Below are 17,888 nucleotides of genomic sequence, written 5' to 3' on the forward strand. Positions count from 1 at the left end.
GACGAGGAAATTGCTTTGTACCGTGGAGCAGAACCTGGTAAATCTGACTTTGAGCAGATGCAATGAAGAAAGTCAATTGGAGGCGATATTATAGCCTAGAAAAATAATTCACTCATTTTATTGGCAAGTTATTCTGCTCGTGTGAGAGTGAAAAGAACATTTTATTTACACTCTCATCAAATAATACAAACGTGTCATACTAAAACACATAAAGCGAGTTCAACATATTCACTCAGCGGCTGCCTTGCTGAAAGATTCCAGCCTCAAACATTGTGAAAGAAACAAGAAAGTGCACAGACTCTGATTTAGCCAAAGCACTGCATTAAGCATTGTTCTCCAACTGATGTGGTTTCCACTCAGACTTCCTCCAAAAGATTGCTTGTTGCTCGAGCTTCCAACATTTGCAGTCTTCTGTGTCTCATTGCCCTTGCAGAAACCAATAACTTCGTTTCCTCTGAATTTAAGGTTACTCTTTATATTCCATCTCAGAGGTGTCCAGCTAGACGGCGTCAATCTTGACGTCTCTAATTTCCATTAGCCCCTCTGCTGATTCCTCAACCCTTCATCTCCTTTCTCCAGCTCTCCACCCACTTCTCTTCATTCTCCTATCAGAGAGCTACTCTTCTTAGCCCTCAGCCCTCTGCCCTTATTACTTCTCAGCTTCTTTCTCTTCTACCATCCCACTTGCATCTCTCACCTGTCAGCCCCCTCCAGCACCTTTTTATTCGGGTGCCTGTTTTTCCAGATTTGTGACAAATGGCTCAGGTCCAAAATGTTGCCCTTTTACTCCCTGTTGAGTTTCTCCAACACTGCATTGTACAGAAACAGAGCCTTTGATTCAACTCATCCACACCTATTAAATTTTCTAATGAGTTACTCCCATATCCCTCCAACTCCTTCTCCAAGTTCTCAACCTCAATAAGATGATCATTAACTGCGGGAGAGGAAGAGACTGCATAACCCCCTCCCCTCCCCATCAATGGTACTGAAGTCAAAGGAATAGATAGCTTTTAGTTCTAAGGAATAAATATCTTCATTGACATGAACTGGCATGAGCAGATTGACATAACAGCCAAGAGCACATCACCACACCTCTAGTTTCCGAGGATATTCAACACTTTTCCTTGTCCCTGAACAACTCCAATGGGTGCAACATTGAAACCATATTTGCTGAATGCATTATATCATGGAATGGGAACTATTCTGCTCAATCTCAGAAGCTACAGAAGTTCTGAAAACAGTACAAACTTCTGTTCCCTCCCTCCCTTGGACTCTATTAAGCCTTCCATTGCCTTGGTGCTCTTCTACTTTACGTAGCTGTATGAATATTAGAGCTGACCTGTTAAGATTGCTCGCAGAAGACTGTTACTTTATTTTCCATATTATACTGAGTAAACCTCATCTGCCAAAATATATTTTCAACATTGTAATTGTACCCACTCTAAAGCTTCCATTGGTAATTTGTTCCATGCACATACTGTATATATTCTTCTTTGGCTTGGCTTCGCGGACGAAGATTTATGGAGGGGGTAAAAAGTCCACGTCAGCTGCAGGCTCGTTTGTGGCTGACAAGTCCGACGCGGGACAGGCAGACACGGTTGCAGCGGCTGCAGGGGAAAATTGGTTGGTTGGGGTTGGGTGTTGGGTTTTCTTACACTCACACACACCATACACAGGTACCCCTTATCTGAAATGCTCCAAAATCTGAAACGTTTTGAGTGCCAGCATAAAGCCACAAGTGGAAAATTCTACGACCTCACTTGACACATGTGGGGCTTTGATGCTCTGTTAGAGCCAGTTTGTTATCAACCATTGTCACCGCCAGACAAAAACCATTGTTAATAAGGCAGATGACACTGAAGGATACATTTCTTGATATGTAATATAATCATGCTGTACAAGTTGGGGTTTTTTCTGCCCTGTTCTACCTCAGCCAAATATCACCTCTCCCTTTGTTAGTCCTGTTTAGCATTAAAAAGGTTGATGAGCCTGTAATGGAGGATTTAGACCAGTTTATGCAAGAAGGGATGCAGTTGAATAGGAAGACATAATCTCTAATTTACACCATGAGGCCAAGGATGCATATGAATTAGTAGACACATCTAAATTCCACCATGGGGCCCAGAAGATGCAGTTGCCTTTTGTTGGTTGCAGACTGTCAGGAGACCTTGAAGATAACTAAATCATTTATTCAATGAGATAAGCTACGAGTAAACAATTTTTGGGTAATATAAGCCATGGTCCCACTGCTGAAGTTTGAGACTCTCCTAGAGGTGGCAACATCTCTCAGCAAGAACTTCTAGAGTCTAGCCAACATCCCGGTCGGGGGAGGTGGAGGATCTGCTACCGGCGCCCCGACAACCTACTACAAGTGTGCAGTCGTTGCCTCACCTCGGCAGTTGGGACCAGTCCAGGCATTGATAAGTATAATTGGGAAGGGCTTGCATATTGTAGTTTGAAATCAGCTTTTGAGAGCCACAGATAAACTCTGTTTTTGATCAATTTTATTTGGGTGGATATGACCAGATTAAAGTAATCCATTGCAGTGCTTGTTATTTATTTTCAAGATGTAAAGTTCAGATGATTAAAAAAAAATCAACTTCTTTTCATGCAATGTCTGTCTTTCTACCACTTGCATCCTTGCTGAATTACATTTGTTCTAAGTCCACCAACTTTATTTTGAAGCCTTATTTGAATTTAAAGAGTGTATTCTGGAATTTTGACCTTCTGACCTGAGCATGTTTCTTGCTCATCTGCATTATCATGGGGTTGAATTTATGCTTGATCTGACCTGTTGCCCACATTCACTCCCCACTCTAAACTCCTGATTATTTGCCACCTGATCCATCAACCATCCACAACCCTTGATGGTCCCTGATTGGAAGATGAGTGTTTTCAAGCTTCAGAGGAGTTTTAATGGTACAGCGATAGAAAACAGAAGTGAGAGTGGGATGGAGAATTCAAGTAACAGGCAACTTGATGGCAAGAAAAGAAACCTCAGCATATTTATTTGTATGGGAGATCATGTCTTACAAATTGATGGCCTTTTGAAGAGATAACAAAGTGGATTGATGAAGGCAAGTCACTGAATGACATCCATATGGACTTTAGGAAAGGGTTTGACAAGATGCTCCATGGCCTGTTTGTTCATAAGGTTTGATCACATGGGATCAAGGGGAAGCAAGCTAACTGGATTCAAAATTAGCTTGTGAAAGGAGTTGGAGGGTGGTGCTTGTTTTGGTAAACTTGTACCTCTCACTTTGTTTTAGATTGGTCACAGTGTTTGAGCTACCGAAAGAAATCAGAGACACATGCTGAGAGCACTTCAGTTTATACAAATCTTTATTACAAAATTTTAAGCTGATTTCAAACTGCAATATGCAAGCCCTTCCCAATTATACTTATCAATGCCTGGACTGCTCCCAACTGCCGAAGCGAGGCAACGACCGCACACTTGTAGTAGGTTGTCGGGGCGCCGGTAGCAGCTTCTCCACCTCCGCCTACCGGGATGTTGGTTGGACTCTAGAAGTTCTTCTTCTTGCTGAGAGATGTTTCCACGCGGGACCATGGCTTATATTACCCAATATTTGTTTACTCGTAGCCCATCACCCTGAATAAATTGTTTACTTCTTAGCTTCAAGGTCTCCTGACAGTGTGCGACCAACAAAAGACAACTGCATCTCTGGGCCTCATGGTGTAAATTAGATTATGTCTGCTGATTCACATGCATCTCTGGGCCCCATGGTGGAATTTAGATTATGCATACATTATTTTCAAAGTAGGTTCCTGATACTCTGCCTTGCATAAGCAAAAGCATGGTCTAAATCCTCCATTACAGTGCTAGTGGTAGAAAGAGCTGGGTGATAGTGGAAGGAGTTGGGTGGTGGCAGCGCTGAAAGGTGTCAGAGGCGAGAGCAGCAGTGCTGAAGGGAGTTGGAGGGTGGCGGCGCTGGAGGGAGTCGGATGGCAGTGGTGAAGGGTTTCAAACACAGGGTTCCAGTGTGGTCATCTCAAAGTGAACAATCATGCAAGATTGAAAATAATTAAAACTGACTTTAAAATTACAATATTCTGATAACCAAACCTGAAGAACAAGTTAGTCACTCCCCTAAAGATAAAATATTGCAGATACAGCATGTCTGAAAATAAAAGAGTACCAGCTGACTTGTCCAAACAAATATCTTCAACATCTTACTCAAGCAGTCCATTGTCCCTGCAAGATTCAAAAGAGCTAACATTATCCCAGTGCCCGAGAGCAACGGTAGCTGGACTGGCACTGACCTCCACTATCATGAAGTGCTCATCAAAGCATACTATCAGTGACAACGGAAGTAATTTGCCTATTGACAAAACTGATCAACAGCCCTGACCCTCCATTCTGCCCTGACCCAATTAAAGTATGATGCCTCATACGCCAGGCTGTTGTTCATCAACTTCAGCTTGGCATTCAGCTCAATCATACCTCAGAGGCTAGTAGATAACTGTCCTCATTAGGACTCTGTACCTCTCTCTGGAACTGGATCCTGGACTTCTTGATTGAAAGACCACAGTCTGTCCAAGTTGGCAGCAAAATGTCAATCTCCATCACACTGAGCACTGGCACACCTGAGGGCTGCATGCTCAGCCTGCTACTATCCATTCTGCTAACTCACAACTGTACTGCCAGGTTCAGCTCCAATAGATTCATCGTTTGCGGATGACACGACAGTAGTTGGCCTCATCAGTAAATACTTATCAGAGTGGAGGTTTAAAGGGGTGTACAATGGTGCAAGAACAATAACATGAGTCTCAATATGGACAAGACAAAGGAGATGAGAAATTGGGGAGCAATTAACTTGGAGTTAATTTAAAGCACAACCTATGCTGGACCTACACCTTCTCATTAGTCAGAAAGGTGCAGTAGTGCCTACATTTGCTAAGGAGGTTGTGGAGGGCAAGGTTACCAGAACAATGTTCTGCAGAACAATAGTGTGCATCCTGGGTGGCTGCATCACATTGTAGTATGGTAGCTACAAAACATCAGATTGGAGGTCAGTATGGAGGGTGATTAAAACTGCTGAGATGACTAGCATCTCCCTTCCTTCTATTAATGAAATCTGCAGGAAGAGGTGCTTAAAGAGAGCTCATAATAATCATTGAGGAACCTTACCATCCAGCCTGAAGTACCTTCAAGGAACAGATACAGGAACATAAAAATCAGGACTGCCAGGCTGGGAAACTGCTTCTTCCTGCAGGCGGTGAGACTGATGAACAATACTCAAAACCTGCAAATTATTTTTATATATATTTATCTTGGAACCCTATATATATTATATATATATCTGTAGGATGATGTGTGTGTGGGGGCGCGTGCACTATGGTCCGAAGATGCAATGTTTCATTGAGTTATATATGTACCATCAGATGACAATAAACGAACCTGAAATAAAAATCCAATAATATCTTCAGAAGATATGTTAACATTTCAGATCAATGTGGTGTCACAACGCTATCTTCTTCTGGAACTCCTCTCTAGCAGTCAGGTTTCAAAGGGCTGTTCTTTATTAATATTCTCATTTAAGGGTAGAGGCACAGAGTTCCATAATGTCTATCATCTCTCAGAGATGGTTGAAAATTATATTACAGACTAATTCTTGAAACTTGACAGTGACAAGGATTTAGATCATCTTGATGTCTCCTGATAATTAGTCACTCAGATAAACAAGTTATCCGGAGGGCTGGGGACAAACATGGGATTTTGAACACTCACTCAACAGTCAGAATATGGAAGACATTATTGGAAAATATATCATGCTTCATTAGTTTTATTTTTTTGGAGATACAGGATGGTAAGAGATCCACACCAAAACAACACACATACCTCACAATTAACCCTCCAGCGTTGCCAACAGATCACAACCTTAGGGTAACCTAAACAAAAAGCACGAGTCCTACACTTGCTCATTTTAATATATCTGGGCTAGAAGTCAGCACAGGTTATTAACTCGTGTGTTTTCAGGTGTTATCTGTGGGCAGATCTGATATTTATGGACATTGGGGTGGCAGAGTACTGTTCAATCCATTTCCTGTCCAAACAGTGAAATGACCCTCCATATTACATTTTACCCCTTGAAAGTCACAATACTGTGCTGTTCTTTGACAGGCTAGTGTAAAAATGGGGACATCCTATTAAATTGCACACACAGCAGAATAGAATTATACCAGGTATTACAAGGCTGATGGTTCTTGATCAATACATTATAATGGCTCACCAACTTCCTACTGCCCTAAAAGTCCACCATGTCCCCCATGAGATGTCCTGATTAAGGATCTATCCCCGATTTGTTTGGATTACAAGTGCAGAACTCCTTACCAATGATAGCACAGGGAGGACTGTTGGTTGTGAGCAGGCAGTCCAGGGCCATGCAATTTTGCAAGGCGATCATCTGAACAGTCAACAGTTCAGCTGCCACTCCAGTCAATGTTTCCTTGGTCCGTTGGAGTGCCTCAGTGGTCTTGACTGCCTGTTCTCCATCATGGTGATCAGAACAATTGGGCAGTGCCATACTGCAGGGCAGAGGGGAGTGTGTGTATGTGTGTAGGGGAGGGGGAGGCCACCATCCAGACAATCTCTGCCTCAGTAGCTACCCTCTTTGCATGTCATTTGCTGAAGGCTGGGTGCTCCCCAAGTTGTCGAGTTGGTGTCTGTATGATACTAGCCCAGACAGTAAAAACCATACTATTCCATAGAGATGCGTAGCCTGGTAGCCACATACCCGCCTGCACTGGATAGTTGGATGAGGACGCAGTTGTTTCTGCATACAGTTCCTGTTAGCATTCGCTATGTCCCAGCAGCTGGTCAGACCAATTATACCGTCTGCAAAATCATTCCTTGCCCTTACTCACCAGCCAGGGAAAAATCATTGAGCATCATGACTTTTGTGTTGGCAAAATTGTATGCAGTGAAATAACAGCCCTCAAAATACCCATCCCACCAAAGGTCACGGAGTTTGATATTTATATTATAGGACAAAGTTGATTGGGGCCACGACCTTTCAGCCTCCCCCAAAACATCACATGAAAACCCAAGAAACTGGACAATTTCTATCTGTCAAAATAAATGTCAGCAGCAAGGACAGGAATCCTCATAAATCCAGCAACCTGATGTACTGACTGATGACGTACTTCTGCGCTACTCTCAGGAAGGTTTTGTAGGATCCCCCGCTGCAAACCAACGCCATCATCACTCTGCCAGTGTCCACCGATTTATCATCCAGTGATGCAAAGAGTCATGAATCCACTCTTTCTGGGTTAGTAATTGTGTGTTCAGGCCGGTTACTCTCCATTCCCATGGTAAGGCTTCCCCAGTCCGCGTGCTACAACCTCTCTTCCCCTTGCTCAATGGCCTGTGGATATTGCATCACATTTTCAGATTCCTCTGCCAGCTCCACTGCTGTGAGTCCAACACTGCCAAGTACTTCAACAATGGGGGACCCACCCAAACTGGTCGGTCAGGAATTCAGGTAGTGCACTGCCTACTGTAGGGTGTGGGTGGGCATCAATGACCAGACCTGCTGTTCCAGCATCCCATTTATCTGTACAATCAACAACTATGGTATGTGGAGCAGCTGCTAAACTCTGCAGCCCAATTCTGGATCTTAGTTCCTGTGAAATTGGAGCCCTAATCAGATTGGACTGAGCTACCAGCCATTTTATGACACACAAAGAGAGTGATTCCTGGCACATACGCTCATTTTTATACATCTGGGGGCTACAAGTTGGCCCAGGTATCAAACTGGGTAACTTCAGCTTAGCAGGATGACCAACTGGAAGATGGTGTCAGCTGTGGACAGATCTGATATTCATAGAAATGGGGGGAAGTGGTCTCTCACCTATTTCCTGGCCAACCAATGAGGTGAGCCTGAAAGTATATTAAAATCTTCCCATTTCTGATTTGCCAACATTGGGCAGGATGAGTTAATAATAAAGTTAATTATAACGTTTATTCTGAGCTGTCACTGTTACCCATTACTAGGCAGGAACAACATTCAAGGACATGCTCTGTGTCCTCAAAGTAATACACACAACTCATGAAATCTATAGCAAATTAGTACCTAAAGTGTAGGAACATTGGGAACATCAGAAGCACACAGAGGTCCTGAGCATAGAGCAGAAGCAGCAGACCACTCATAAATTACCCATCTGGCACCAGCTGCCCAATCTGTGAAAGAGTCACACATTGGTTTTGTAGATTTCAAGGTGCTTGATGTGGCCAGAGTGGAATTAAGTCCTACCTGTTAAGTCCTCTGATTCCATAAATCCTACAGTAAAGAGATTATCACTGTTTTTATTCAAAATATTTTTTGGAAAATTTCATACCAGATTATGCAGCCATCGACATTAAAAAAACAGTTCACTTCAGTTGGAAAACAACTTGTATACGCTCCAAAAGATTTGATTACAATCTCTGAAAACACTTAACAGCATAAACATTTCCAACACATTTAACTTCTCGGAAAGGAAAAGATTCTTCTAAATAAATAGTGCTTCGTGAATGACGTGCAATACTGGTTCGTTGGTTCTTGTAGAAGAACAAGCTGAATCAGGTATCTTTGCTTTTGTAGGGCCATCAAGTTGAAATTACATAATCACATTTACAGATCTTAATGCAACAATTTAGAGTTTATCTAACAATGATGTAGTCACATTTAAAAGAAACTTTTTCCAAACAAAGGTAATAGTGAGAATACAAGGTACAATTATAAATAGTATTGAAAACATGGCTTTGAGACCCATAAATGCCAGTTAAGAAGTTATGGGGTCCAAACACCACTGTGGATATGATGGTCTGCTCTGAGCTCTTCAATTTCACTTTAATCATTCATAATAATTTCAATAGCATTATTTGTTAAGCTAATAAAATGAACAATTCCAAGCAAGATTTAAACAAAAGCAACTCCTGATAATAATTTTAATATTTATTTCAAAAGGTCAAATTAAAATAAAGCAAAGAAGATTTGGTTGAACACAAGTATGAAATAATACAGAATAAATGGTCACATGTACTTTAAAATATTTAAATGTCCAATAAGTACTTTAAGTCAATGTATGCATTGCATGATTTGGATGGCATATAACCAATGAAAACAGATCACAGAGCACAGCTTGCTTTGTTTTTAAAGTATATTTTATCCCCTTATTCAAATTTTTTTTTTAAAACACACAAGTGTTATTTGAAGAAAATATGAATTAAGTTTAAATAAGTACATCACATACAAATTATCTGGTTCACATAATCAGATTAAATTCAGCTGTTTCACATACATGTACTACTCTGACCATACAATACCACAAAATGATTTAACTGGATTACTAAACTTAACATAAAATGCTTCAAATATAAATATTCACAAAACATTTTTACTGCTAATTACTCTTGTCCATTAGAAATTAATTACTAAAAATAAATTACATCCTTTAAAGATTCCCAATTGACACTGAAAAGCTTCAACAATAGCAGAAGGCTAAAGGGGCAACCATCAGAACAGCAAGCAAATAGTTTACTGAAGCAATCCAAAAGAATCAGCACTCATTATCAGTTTCAAAATAATGTGGTCATCTTTAATTGATTACAAATGGAGAACTTGACAGGATCTAGTGAAAGACTTAATGAGGTTCTTCACAAAATTATATCAACAAAAATCACATTAAATTTTATAAGTTACCTCAAAGAGGACTGTTTGTGTTTGCCAAACTGGAATCAATTGAACAGGTTCCCTCCCATGCCACAATTGGATTCAATCTTTCTGGAACTACTCAAGCATTTATTAATTATCCAATTCAGAAAGTTTAAAACCAGTTTATATACAGGACAAAACAATGAAAAACTCCAAGGATCTGGACTGAGTGTTACCTTACAAAGTACATATAGGGATACATTGAATAACACAGTTAATATGTTCCAAAAATGTTCCCTGTTGTGGAGAACTGCACTGTTTGAAGCATTATTAAAATGTACTTTAAAGTAATACGCTGTAATCCTATAATTATTTATTCTTTTACCTAGAACTCTTATGCAAACATATGCATAAAATATTAAAAATGGATATATAAAACAGAAAAATTACAAAGATCTTTATTGGCAATAAGTGAACATTGTTTATTTAATAAAATATTTGTCTGATGTAGTTTCCCCTTCTTTAGTCAATCTGTCTTTCAAAACTTTATAACCTGGTTGAGATTTTTTTTCTGCTTAATGGAATTCTTTTCTGGTTGCAATCTTCAATCCAGATCATTAAAAGGCGTTCCATATTTTCCATTGCAGAACTTCTATTTTAGTCATACAAGAGGCTGTTGCCATTCCATGTTCTTTAACTTTATCTTTATTCAGTTCAAACAGACGATTCATTCATACCTTTGTCTCATGTTATTTTACCAAATGATGTGCCATCTTCATGTTGCTTAATAATTTCCAGTTTCTTTTCCATTGTTAGCCATTTACATTTATTATGTTTATCACCTTCACTGCATTTCCTTTTTCTGCTCATATTGTTTGCAAGGGTGCAGTTTTATTCAACACAATTAAAATATTACAGAGCAGCCATTGTCTTCCTGCTCAGAATCTAGAGTTACAGAGTTCTGTGTTGTGTATTGGCCTATATGTTGTGTGGTTTTATGTTAAAAAGTGACAGTTTGCCTTAGAGAACCAAAGTGAAGGTGGACTGCTGAGAGAGTGGGAGACGGACTGAGCATGTGCAGAAAATGCTGGTCTTGGATGATAAACCACCACTGGGTGGTGCTGTGGAGTGTAAGAAGGCCCAGAGCATGAGTCATGGTCTGGAGGACAGTTTAGAATGTTTGGATTTCAAAAAGGATGAATATTCCAAAGGCAGCCAGAAGGATCCGGACCAAGCCAGTTGTTCCTCTCTCTGAAAGCAACACAAGACAACTTTGAATTTTGTGCTCTCTCTCTCTCTCTCTCAAAGATCTTTTGGCTTCAGTTTACCAAACAAACTGAATTTTGTTTATGATCTTTGCTTCGGTTGAGATCAAAGTTTTGTGAGTCTTGTGTGTTTTGTGTCTAAGTTTTTCTGTGGGCTGGTTGGAAGTGTAGCTTAGACTTTGATTATGTATATTATATTTAGGCTGGGGAATTTATTAGTTTTACACTGTTATAGAGATTTGCATAGTAACCAGTTGGCATTGTTATAAAAGGGGGGATTCTGAATTAAAGTTTGAAGGTGAATTTTTTGTTAATAAGGTAATTGTTCATCATTACCCCTGTGTGATATGCCTTCTTTGTGGTTGGTGGTTGCTGCCTCTTTGTGGTTGCTGGTTTGATCTTGTAACAGCAATAATGAAGTTGAATGAACTTGTAACAGCAATAATGAAGTTGAATGCGGCGAGCATTGTTGCTGACTCATTCAATTATTGCGCCACTGTTGGTAATGCAATATTAATAAAATTTAACAATTTTTGGTTATTACTATACAGCATTAAAATTATAAACCAGATTACACTGTATATCAAAACCCACTCTGTTCAAAACTGTGTTATACAAGGTATCCCTGAACTTTTTAAAAAGCTGCCATGATTATTTTAATGATCAACAAAAGAGCCAAGCATGTGCAGAGATAAGGAAAATGTCTTATTAATTTCATACATTAATCTTTGTGTTTTTTGGGCAACAATAAAAGATCATTTCAAATGTTAATTTTTACAGGAACAACACCAACAGGCAAGAAATACATACAATACAAGTTCAGTAAGGATCTTTCTCTTAGATAGATAAAGTGCTAGACCAAATAAAGACTGGAAATAATTGTTGGAAGTGGGCATGGAGTGCATTTTAAAATTCACTTAACACCAGCCCCTTTATCGATAGCAACAATCTTGAATTGTGCAACTCAGTGATTTAAATTTTATTTACAGCACAGTCGAAGCCATTTAAATCTGTGCCACCCAAATTAACCAACAACCCTATAAATTTTGGAAGGTGGGAGGAAACCAGAGCAAAACCCATAGAGACATAGGGAGAATGTACAAACTCTTTACAGACACCAGATTTGAACCTGGGTCACTGGTGCTGTAATAGCATCACACTAACCACTAAGTTAAACTCTGCCATGTAACAAATAAGCCATCACTAAATCTTATGAATGTATTCTACTGAAGTTATAATTTCTTGGAATTCATTTAACATTTCAGGGGTTGATTTCACAGAGAATTACCAAATGACAATTATATGATTAAACTACATTCTTGATAAAGTGCAAACAATGGTATCACAATCTAGAAATTGATGTGTTTTGCTCATTTGAAAAACAGCACAATGTTTTTGGGAGGTCCCTTTTCTGTATAATTTTAATGATCTTTGGTGAAAATTCCATCTTAATGCTAGCTTGGGCTTGCATTTCAAAATAAGATTATTTCACTTTATTTTATTATAAATGCATCTAATATTCATTTATATTGTTTAATTGAATCTAAAAAAATCTTATTTGCTATTGAATAGAATCAGAATAGAGGTCATCAATGCCTCGGATTTCCTCCACATTTCAAATATAATAAGCATTAGGACAAGGACAAGTGCCTCTGCAGCTTCTAACGATGACAAATAGGCCTGCACATCTATTAATAGCAATCTGGTAAAGTTAGCAGTAGTCATTACTTATGACATGTGCAATGTTTCTGCATGACAAAATTTCAGTAGCTACTCATCAAATCATAATTTCCAAGAAAAACCATTTTTTTCCAGCCCAAATACAAATACATCAAAGTGTATGTACTGATGGCAATCTTTAACTAGAATTACCTGGTAGTCATTTCCTCTGCAGCTACAAAAAATTAAGTCCTTAAAATACATTAATCTACATTAAAAGTTATCCTCCACTATTTTGACAGATGTATTTTCTCACAATGTAACATATCTCCGAAAAAGATACTTGGTCTGAATATTAATTTCTAAATTATACAATAGTATACTGACAAATTCTCTGTGATAAGAAATTCAATAAATGCTTCAATAATTCAGTATAACTTCTGAATAATTGGATTATTTAATTCAGTGATTTGTTCACACTTACCATAAGCATGAAGCTTAGTAAACAGAAACAAAAAAGTAATAAGGTGGGGAAATGGAGAAACAGAGGCAAGGTTATTTAAGAAATTACCTTTCAATATTTGACTGATTAATGTCCTGAAACTGTATGGTTAACAGATTAATCTGTAGCTTCCACTTTGAAACAGTACTGAAAAATATTCCTCCACAAAAGCAGTTTTCAGAGGATCTGAATTTTTACCATGTAACTAAGAGCTAGGGTTAATCAAAATTTCCTCTTACTGTGGAGAACTTGATGTTCAGATATACTTAAGAATTAACACAGGCAGAGCATCATATACAGTGTTACTTTTTCAATGGCGTGTTATTTTTTTTCTTAAATATACATTTGTAATATTTTTCAAGGACTTTCAAGTTCTCCATTTGTTTGGAGTTCAGCTAGCTGACGCCGAAGTCCATTTACCTTTGCTTGTAAATCCTTATTGTACTCAATAATATTAATTATTTTATCCCAGGCCTCATCCAAGTATTTTGATGAACGATTCCATCGGAGAAATATCCCTGTAATTACAAAATGCAAAAAATTAACCTTGAAGATATCCTAAACCTCCTTGACAATCTTTACCCCAAGCATCTACTGCAAATACATTGGGAAAGCACACACAAAAACTGAGTTAAACAGAAACGTCTGCAGACGCCGAGATGATAGGGCAAACACAAAAGTGCTGGAGAAACTCAGCAAGTCATGCAGCATTTATAGGAAGGGTAACCAGGCCTGAAATGTTGGTTCTCTTTTACTTCTTATGGATGCTACATGACCTGCTGAGTTTTTCACTTTTGTGTATTGCAAAAAAATCCGACTTAAAAAAAATATAATCTGGATAGTGCATTTTCTGCCTTTGGTAAGAAACTAACCAACATCCATCCCCATCTACTCTGTGTAATGTCAGTACTATTGCTAAGTGGTGCATACTTCATCCAATCATGTGGAATGAAAAGGTCAAGGTGCTTCATGGGAGCATTAAAACAATGAACAGCCAGAGACAATAAAAGACTATTTAGTCAGCATTTCATGGAAAAATTAAGGCTGCCACAGGTGCAGTCTTGAGCAAGTGTGTAGCGGAATATTTGGTTGATGGTCATCTGACAGCTCTAGCACATACTGAATGAAACAGCTTTTACAAAACTGTGGCAGGTGACCAATGCCTTTTTAAAAAAATATTTAAAAATGGTAAAAGGTGAAGTAGTTAAGGAAAATAATTTCAGAATTAAGGGTTTAGTTGCTGTAAGCTGAAGAACAAAAGATGAAATGTGGTCTGACCTGCAACACATCAAGCCTTAACATTACATCCTTGCCTTTACATTCTAGTCCTTTCAAAATGAATGTAACATTGCGTTTACCTTTCTTACTTCAGACTCAATCTACAACATTTAGGGAATTCTGCACAAGAACTCTTTGGACCTCCTCCTTCTAAACACTCTCTACATTTAGAAAATGGTGTACTTCTTTATTCCTTCTGCTAATGGGCATGACCATACTCTGCCATATGCTGTTTTTCATCTGCCACTTGTTTGTCTATTCCCCTAGCCTATCCAAATCCCTCTGCAACTCCCTTCTTCCTTCATAATTTTCAATTTTCTACCCATCTTCATCTCATTCATAAACTTGGCCACAATTCCATCATCCACATTAAACATGAAAAATCAAGGGCCCAACGACTCTTGCGGCAACACAACTAGTCACTGGTAGTCAGCCAGAAAAGGCCCCCTTTATTCCCATAACTTGCCTCTGATCAGTCAGCTAATCCCTAGTGTCCTTGGGATAAATAAGTTATCCAATTTACCCCTTCACAGTAATTATTTTTGATAGCCTCACAACTTCTACTACAACATCAATTTGGCAGTAAACACAAGGCTGGTGCATTTTGGAAAAGTAACAGAGCACTAAAACAGATGCTTCAAAAAAATGTGGCTTCCCCTCTTTCACCATCAATCCAGACCTTACCTGTATATCCTCCATTTCCCGCATATCTGCCTGGCCTCCTCTGCCCCTGGATGCAACAAAAGCAGGATTCCCCTCATCTTCACCTACCACCCCACCAGCCTCATCAACACATTATATTTTGCAATTTCCGTTACTCAAAGCATAATCCCCCCCCCACCCACCAGACACATCTTCCACTCTCTGCCTTCTGTAGGGATCGCTTCCTCATCCACGCATCGCTTTCCACTAATCATCTCCTTGGCACGTGCCACATTTGTGCCCACAACTCCCCACTCACCATCAGTCCTTTCAAGTGAAGCATCGTTTCAGCTGTAAATCTATGGGAATTGTCTATTGCATCTGGTGGTCCTGTTATGGCCTTCTCTCTGCCGGAGAGACTGGATGCGGAGTCAGAGATCGCTTCGCTGACCACCTTCACTCCAACTGTATCAATGACAGGAACCTCCTAATGGCCAACCATTTCAAGTTCACATCCCACTATTGCCCCGACACGTCTGTCCATGGCCTCAAACACTGCCAAACAAAGGACCCCTGTAAATTGGTGGAGCAACACCTAATATTCTGTCTGGGCACTCTCCAACTGGATGGCATCATCATCAACTTCTCCAGTTCTCTTCCCTATCCCTCTCTTTACTTTCCTCCAGCTCTCCACCCCCTTCTCTCTCCATTCACAGAGCCATCCCCCTTCCCTGTTGGATGTGCCTTCCCTCCCTTATCCACCCATGGCCTCTTGCCTGCGGGTCTATGCTCCTCCCCCCACCATTTTATTCAGGCCCCTGCCCACATTTTGCTCATACTTTGATGAAGGGCTCAAGCTTGAAATAAATGGCTATAGATCTTTATATTTTCTATACAAAAAAAGCTGTTTGATCTGCTGAGTTTCTCCAGCATTGTGCTTTTACTTCAATCATGGCATCTGCAGACTTTAGTCTTTTACTCCACTAAAACAGCCCCTTCACCTCACTAAATCTGCACTGATCATTTCTATACTATTTTTATACTATTCCTGCTTTTACCCATTTTATTCTCCAAATGTTCCCAACAGGATTCTACTCACATGCCAGTGTATTTTGGCTACCTGTCATCATTTAGATAATAACCAATTTATTCCTAATTGCATATTCAGTGCTTTGGATCAACATGCATTATGTTAAATGTGCTGAATTAATAAACTACTACCTACACACTTGGGGCAAGTTACAATGGTCAACTAAGCTACCAACGTGTACATTTTTAGAATGCAGGACAAAACCCATACAATTATGGGGAGAAAATGAAAACTTCACATTGGTGCAGAAGTCAGGAATGAACCCAGGTTGCTGGAACTGCAAGGAAGCAGCTCTATTATCTGTATTATCTTGGTGACCCTAATTTTGACGTATGTCATAAAGCCTATTAAAATGTTAAGCCTTTGTAGCAGCAGCAAAACTTTAGAAAAAGTAGTCTCCTCAAATTTTAAGCCACTGCTCTTGCCAAGACTGAAGCAATGAATGCAGACATGATTTATCCTTTGAAAGAAGCAAATAATTTAATCAGAATAGCCCATGCAGTTCAAAAATTCAATTTACATTTATATTAGATTTGATCCCATAAACATTGCATACCTGCAATTATCATCGACAGTCTAATTATCCTCTATGAGAAATACTTATTGCAACAGTGCCAATTTTTAATCACATTAGAAAATTCCTGTGATTTAGAAGCTGTACTCTGAAGTCTTCCCAAAGTAATGGCTAATATAAAATGTAGCATTGGGTTCCCAGAGAGCACTGATTTTTGCACAATGCCCAAATAACAGATAACCAGTAGATAATGGAACAGCCACCTTTCAACAGTTTTCAAATGCTTTTCCACTGGCTGTCGTTAAAATATATTTGGTGGAATGCACAATTATTATGAGAGTATCCACTTCAATTGGAATCACAGGATTTGCCAGAACATGTAACTAAGTTCACTCCAACGAGCAATTTCACAGTACTAAAATGCATCAACAATTAACAGAGATTAAAAAGAAAGGAGAAATCCAAATGTAGTGGGGAGGTGACAATACAAACACCAGGCAGTAAAAGATATAACCCACAACACAGACAGCTTAATTCATTGTCCCTGTTATTTAATTGATTATAACCATATAACAATTACAGCATAGAAACAGGGCAACTTGGCCCTTCTAGTCCATGCCGAACACTTTCTCCCACCTAACCCCACTGACCTACACTCAACCCATAAACCTCCATTGCTTTCCCATCCATATAGATAACCAATAAGTATGTCATATCCACCAAATTAAATAACCAGAAATGGCTTTAAATTAAATTAATCAATTGAAAAAGTATGGACAAAGCTAGAGAGAAGGATAGCACATATCCCCATACTTAATTATCTGGTAGTCAGCCAATCTTCATTCTATGATAGTATCCTTCCTGTAATACCATGGACTCCCTATCTTGTTCACCAGTCTCATGTGCTGTGCTGGACTCTTCCATGTTATTTTACATCCTCTACCTTGTCAAAGACCTTCTGAAATTCCAAGTTACCACAATCCTCTGATTCTCTTTTTGTCTGTCCTGCTCATTACTTCCTCAAAGAATTCCAACAGATTTGTCAGGCAAAGATTCCCCTTTGGGAAACCATTCTGACTTTGATCTATTTTTCTTGTTCTTCCAAGTACCCCAAAACATCGTTCATAATTGACTCCATTATCTTGTCAACCACTTATGTTAAGATAACTGGCCTACAATTTCCTTTCTTTTGTCTCTCTCCCTTCTTCAGGTGATCTAACATTTGCAATTTTCCAGTCCTCTGCTACTATTCCTGACTCTCTAGAGATACTAAAAAAAAAAT

The 17,888-nt window shown here is 39.2% G+C and overlaps 1 protein-coding gene across 2 annotated transcripts in view; it reads right to left on the reverse strand.

The window, feature by feature from the left end:
• Nucleotides 1–11,605: 11,605 nt before the first annotated feature.
• The window catches only part of mtmr9 (myotubularin related protein 9), a 72,071-nt gene continuing 65,788 nt past the window's right edge, over nucleotides 11,606–17,888 (reverse strand). For both annotated transcript variants that reach the window (XM_069886624.1, XM_069886623.1), the window contains exon 10: nucleotides 11,606–13,600. In XM_069886624.1, coding sequence (XP_069742725.1) covers nucleotides 13,440–13,600 — 161 coding nt within the window. In that variant the 3' untranslated portion in view covers nucleotides 11,606–13,439. The remainder of the gene's footprint in view (nucleotides 13,601–17,888) is intronic.

Source organism: Narcine bancroftii, chromosome 6 (assembly GCF_036971445.1).
Source record: "Narcine bancroftii isolate sNarBan1 chromosome 6, sNarBan1.hap1, whole genome shotgun sequence".
NCBI lineage: Eukaryota > Metazoa > Chordata > Chondrichthyes > Torpediniformes > Narcinidae > Narcine > Narcine bancroftii.